Consider the following 6,823-nt stretch of genomic DNA (forward strand, 5'->3'; position numbering starts at 1 on the left):
CTCCAGCATCTTTCTATACACTTGACAGGCCTCGTCGACTTTCTTCTCTCTGTGAAGGCCATCGATCACAGTGTAATCATACATCACCACGTCTAGATTACAACGTCTTCTTCGGGTGTTTCGACGAGCTCCATGGCATCGGTGGACCGGTTAACTTTACACAGTCCCCGTATCATGATATAACGTTAGGACAGTCCATCTCCTCCAGCATGAACTTTCGGGCCTCCTCCAACTGGTTTGCTGTGCAGTAGCCATCGAGGATGGATAGACTTTGGGCGAGCAGCTCTACCTCCTCATTTTACCGAGGACATGCACAGCGTCACTAAGCCGGTTCTCTTGACAGAGCCCGTCCATCAAGCTCGTCAAAGCCGGGGTGAGCCGCCATCCTCTCCAGCAGGTTCATCGCCTCTCCCATCCTACAGAAGCCGCTGATGAGGGAGTCCGTGTGCGGCATACAGCTGCCGTTCTCGACCATCCGGCCAAAGAGATCGATCGCCTCCTTGAGCCTGCCTTCCTCGGGATGGAAGCCTCTGGCAACCAGCTGCTCGAAAACTCGGAGAGCATCATCCGACTTCTTTGACTTGCAGAAGCCGGTGATGAGCCTGGTTTACGTGAAGATATCCGGAATGCAGCCGCTGTACACCATCTCCTCCAGGTGGTCGTAGGCCTCGCTCGCCCGCTCAGCCTTGCAGAGACCGCTTACCAGGCTGTTGTAAGTCACAGCCGTGGGGACGCACTTCTTCCGCATCTTGGACAGCAGCGCCACAGCCTCGTCGACCACCTTTGTAGAACCCGTCGATGAGAACCGTGTACGTGACAACGCTTGGAGTGAGGTTCTGGTTGGCCATCTCTTCCAGAAACTTTCGAGCTTCTGGAGCCGGTTCTCGATGCACAGGGCGTGGATGACGGCAGTGTAGGTGTAAACGTCCCGGTGGAAGCCTTTGGAGACCATTTTCCCCAGGAAGACCAAGGCCTGCTCCAGCAGCTTCACCTTGCAGAGTCCCTGGATCAGGCTGGTGTAGGTGACGAAATCAGCCGAGCAAGAGCCTACACGGCCACGGCAGCATCGAGCTTCTTCCCACGAGCACCAGACCTCGAGGAACTTCTTCCTCGGATGACTTTGCCGGCGTGAGATCCCCGCTCCATGCATCTAGCGCTTCGGCCTGGAGGATGTGGAGGAGGCTCTCGATTTGGAGCAAGAGGTCGGGGAACTCGCCTGCGCCACCCATTCGTGAGAGTCGATTTGGAGGCCTGAGCTTGTGCTTGCTCGAGTGGGAGATGGAGATTGAGATGGAACTATCTGTGCAATGGTGTTGCGAGGGCGAAAAGAACTGCAGTGGAAGAATGGAATGTTCTTGGTCAAGGAGGGCAATGGTGATAAGATTAGACGAGATGAGGATGTGAAGATAAAGATGGCAGCCATGGAACTAGAATTGAGTGAAGAACAGGTAGCCTGCCAATGTGTTTTTGTTTTTTAAAAAAGTAAAATTTTAATTTACATTGCAAATGAAGTGTAGTTTATAAAATTCAAAAGTAAAATTCGTATATTATTTTATATAGTACAGGTATATGTCTTTTTTTATATATAATAAAATATGCCTGAATATTTTGAATGCTTAGGCCAAACAAAGTGACACATTTTTGTCTATTATACTATTAATAAAATAGTATTTTAGTGAAAGAGTTACTAATATTGCTGTTGAAAAGAAAAAAAAGATGGCTTATAAAGCACCATGGCCATACACTTTAAACATATTTTGGTGTTAAAATTACTGAAGATATAACTTATTTCAATAGTTCTTCAAGTTCTTCAAGACCCACATAGACTTTATAATATCTATGGAATTATTTTCAAAAAATTCTGATGGAATGTAATTTCATTTTTTTGTATATTGTTTTGCTTTTTAGGGTACTTAGTTATCAAATACAAATATTATTTGGAAGTTAAGAAGTCAAATATATTCACAAATGAAGGTTTTTACTCTTAGTTGGCATAAACAATAAATATGTTTACTATTTAAGCAACAGTATATAATATTTATACAAGAAACTTGTAAAATCCAATTGTTAGATTCAAACTCCAGATTAACCATGTGGTGACTTTATAGCAAAATGCCATTTGTTATGACATACAGACTAATCATATGATGACTTTTGTAATGCACTTGAATTTAGAGTTAAGTTTGTAATGCACTATGAAAGAAAGGTTTGATACACTCTTAATCTTACAAACACCAACTCTTAAAATGTTGCTATGGTAATGAGTTGGAAGTGACAAAGCCATGGTAAAGCTTGCTTTTCCCTACTTTCTACAGTTTATTAAATTTAAACTTGGGACTAATCATGTAGTAACTTTACAAAAAAAGAGCAGACTAATCTGGTGGTGACATTACAATAAAATGCTGCTTGTTAGATTGCACAATACCATATTAAGGCTTGCTCTTCTTTATTTGCTGCAGCTCTCTGAATTCAAACTTGGGACTAATCACATAGCAATGTTAGAGCAAAATGTTATTTTTAATGATAAACTAAAATAACATAACACCATAGTAAAGTTTGCTTTTCCCTATTTTTTGCAGCTCATTGGATTTAGACTTCAGACTAATTATATGGTGATTTTATAACAAAATATTGTTTGTCGTGATGAATGGATTAATTTGGGGGTGATATTACAATGAAATGCTATTTATGGTGATGTAGCACATGTGATCATGGGATGAGATTTAGATATACTATCACTGTGGATCTTTAAAACTTAGGGGATAAATAGGGATAAAATAGCCACTAAAGGCTCTTTCATCAAACAATTGCCCCTTTTTCAATTGGTTTAAGGGGAGAGAGATAAAGTGCGTTATAGTTGGTATTAGAGCAAATAGCACGGGTTCAATTCTCATTGATTAGTGGCTACTTATAAATATAATATACCCTTGAGCAAGGTATATTTTGACTCCTAAATTTGAAATTATACATATTAAGCAAGGTATATTCTTACTCCTAAATTTGAAATTATACATATTAAGCATCCATGCATACGCCATAGGACTACGGTACGGGTGGATGATTAATTGCCTCACATGGAATAACTGGACACCATGGGACTGCGGTACGGGTGGATGACTAGTTGCTTCATATGGAATAATTGATCTACACAATAAAAAAATTGGTAGATTTAGTGCGAAAATGGGGGTGTTGGTGCTCTAGGGGATAAATGGGGATAAAATAGTTACTAAAGGCTCTCTTATTAAGCAATTACCCATTTTTCAGTTGGCTTAAGCATGAAATAGCTAGTCTACACAATGGAAGGATTAATAGATTCAGTGCGAAAATGGGGGTGCTGGTGCTTTAGGGGATAAATGGGGATAAAATAACCACTAAGGGCTTTTTCATCAAGCAATTACCCTTTTTTCAGTTGATTTAAGGGGAGAGAGATAAGGTGCATTATAGATGGGTTAAGGGGAGAGAGATAAAGTGCACTACAAGTGACGAGTTAGATTGCACAAGACCATATTAAGGCTTGCTCTTCTTTACTTTCTGTAGCTTATTGAATTCAAACTTCAGATTAATCATGTAATGACTTTAGAGAAAAATGTTACTTATGGTGATAAGCTGAAATAGCATAACACTAGGTAAGGTTTGCTTCTCCCTATTTTCTATATCTTATTGGATTCAAATTTGAGACTAATCATGTAGTGACATTATAACAAAATGTTGTTTGTGGTGACAAACTAAAAGTGCATGAGGCCATGGTAAAACTTGATCGTTTCTATTTTCTGTAGCTTGTTAGATTCAGACTCTGGACTAATCACTCAATGACTTTATAGAAAAATATTACTTGTGGTGATGAGCTAGAATTGCATGATGCCATAGTAAAGCTTACAACTCTCTATTTTTTGTAACTCTTTAAATTTAGACTTGGATTTAATTGTGTGGGGACTTTTAGTAAAGTTTTGCAGTTTATGAGAAGTGGACTTCACAGTTAAAGAGTAACAAAAGAGATGAGTCTAAGTAATGCCAACTTGACAATGCAGTAAAATAGCATCTTTTGTCAGAGTTTATTGGTGGCAATGGTGGTTAGGTTTTGGATCATCCTCTAAGTACACCCCCAACTCCTTGGGTATGTTCCAGCATTTATTAAAAGTAATTCAACTACCATTTCAAGGACTCGTGTCCTTATCCATATTTGATGGTTACAACTATACTGATATGCCGGGCCTCGGATGTGTCTAGCCCTGGATATATCCGAGTTTTATTTTGACACGTGGCATGGCTTTTGGTTTGATCTCATAGAGTTTTATGGTTTTCAATGTGTGCCACATTGACACGTGGCATGTGCTTTGGTTTGTTTTGAGTTTTATAGTTTTCAATGTGTGTCATATTGACACATGGCATGCCCTTTGGCTTGTTCTCATTGTTAGAGTTTAGTGTCCTTGTATGCCATGTGACATATATGTTTGGACTTGCTTGCCATGCCATGTGGTGACAGTCATAACACATTTTTTGTGACTTATATCCTAGTTAATAACTAACTAATGACACAATTTGGCAAATACACCTTACATTGACAATTGTAAGTAGTATTTAAGGACCATACACTTATATGCTATGGAAAAATACTCAAAGTTTATATATTAAAACAGTAATCTTACAAAAATAAATGACTTGTAAGGAAAAAAAAAAAAGAGGGGGTCACTTGGACTTCCTGGGTGGTCACCCAGCCCAGTACTATTCAAGTAGTATTGGGCTACTTGAATAGCCCAATATAATATAGGGTTTTGTATATTTTGGTACTATCTTGTTGGTTACAGCAAATTAACTAACTTTACAGCAAAATGGTGCTTGTGGTGACAAATTAGAGTTCACAAATCCATGGTAAAGCTTGTTTTTTTCTATTTTCTATAGTGCATTGGATTTCTAATTATGTAGTGACTTTATAGCAAAATATTGCTTGTGGTGATGAATTGGAAGTGCACAAGACCATTGTAAGACTTGCTCCTCTCTATTTTTTGTAGCTTGATGGATTCATAATCACTCATTCATTTTATAGCAAAATGCTACTTATTGTGATGAGTGGATGATTAGCAGGAGGTTAATATTGTTAGACCCTTTATTAGTCTTCACCCAAGCTAGTTGAAAAACTAGTCATTATGTATACATTTATGCTGGATAAACATAAGATAGGAAATTCTAAATGTTTCTTCTTGAGTATACTCAGCCCGGTATGAGAAACTCATATATTGGCTTGCACTTGCTAGTGTTGGGAATCTTTACAATATTGAGTTTAGTCCCTCAATATTTGCTAAATGATAGGTTACCATGCCCCCCAAGGCACTCTCACTATCATGTTTTATGTGTTGGTTTTGTTCGGTTTTATTAGCTATTTATAGAGTGTCTAGATTTGTTAATTTGGCATATCTATGGAATGTAAAGATTGTCTTGAATACAATAGTGTTGATCCCATATCCAAATTCGCAATCTAACATCATTCCATATTAAATAGGTTTTGTGATTGCCTTATAGACTAACTTCTAGTATTAAGGGTGAAATCCCAAAGTATGTATTGAAAGGTGGCGGGGGGGGGGGGGGGAGGGGGGGTGGTGGCTGTAGGGTGGGTGGCTATAAGAGGTTTCAACCAAATATATAGTAGGGATAGTGGGTAAATTGAGCATGGCCGACTAACTTAAGGCATTGTTTAACTCCCGTTTATGTGTTTATCCTTATTTACATCCCATTTTGGGTCTAAACTTAAGCTTTTATGCTAATTGATAAAGTACCTATATCCTTATGTTAGGCCATTAGTATGCTGAAATAACACTAAACTTTGTTTGGTCTTGGTATTGGGATGTTGAAAGCTTTAAAACTATTTTAATGTTACTCCATGCTCTTGTCCTTTTACTCTTTGAGCTAAATACTTAAAAGTCACTTTGTGCTTTAATTCTTTCACTCTTTGGCTATAAACTTAGGAGTTTAGCTTCATTCCTTCATTCAGTGGCCCAAGTCCTTGAAACTTGGGTTTTGCTCCATTGTCCTTGGATATGTGGCATGTGGCACATCATATATAACACATAGCATATAGAGGGTTTATGTAAATCACCACAGGATAAGGGGTGAAAACCACATGTGCTACAATCACAACCACAACAATATCCTCACCCTTATCCTTGAACATGAGCAATAATAGCATTAACCTCCATCAAAATATAACCATCTTCTATAAGAAGTGGAGCTAAAAGATTTGTAATGAGAAATAAAAGAGATGATATTTTATAATATTGTGTTAATCTAAGAGCATTATCAAGGGTGGTTGGAGCATTTGTATGCATAAGACTTATAAGATCTTGATGAAGTGTTAGCTATAACATTCATAACTTAATTTGCTCTAAAGATTTTGGAAGTGAATGCTAAATTACATCATTAATGCAAATGACCCTTGATGAAGATGATGTAATTGTTGGAAGGCATCATCAAAATTGTTGGTATATCCAAATATACATTTAAAAACATTTGGGAGAATGTTCCAATCCGCACAAGTGACTACATTCAAACTATTATACCATTGCAATGCCATCTCTTGAAGACACGTGGGAAACTCATACAAATGCTAAGCATCATCCCAAAAATGATATATGGCATTCACTTTAAAGTGATTGAGCTAATGGTACACATCATCCTCAGAATTCCTACGGAAGAATTCTAAGCTGACGCAAAGATTAACAACAAGAGAAAGAGGAGTTGTACTATATGTTGTGAATGCCACTATCAATTGAGTCTGATTGTTCAATTACAACTATATAGCATTGAACAATTGCATCAATTATTGCTTCAA

General features: G+C 38.1%; 1 protein-coding gene across 1 annotated transcript; it reads right to left on the reverse strand.

The window, feature by feature from the left end:
- Nucleotides 1-607: 607 nt before the first annotated feature.
- Nucleotides 608-1,150, reverse strand: LOC9656818 (pentatricopeptide repeat-containing protein At1g09900). Its single transcript, XM_024682621.1, has one exon. It carries the CDS (start codon nucleotides 1,148-1,150, stop codon nucleotides 608-610), a length of 543 nt encoding a protein of 180 aa, XP_024538389.1.
- Nucleotides 1,151-6,823: the final 5,673 nt, after the last annotated feature.

The sequence above is a fragment of the Selaginella moellendorffii genome, unplaced genomic scaffold (assembly GCF_000143415.4).
Source record: "Selaginella moellendorffii unplaced genomic scaffold, v1.0 SELMOscaffold_35, whole genome shotgun sequence".
NCBI lineage: Eukaryota > Viridiplantae > Streptophyta > Lycopodiopsida > Selaginellales > Selaginellaceae > Selaginella > Selaginella moellendorffii.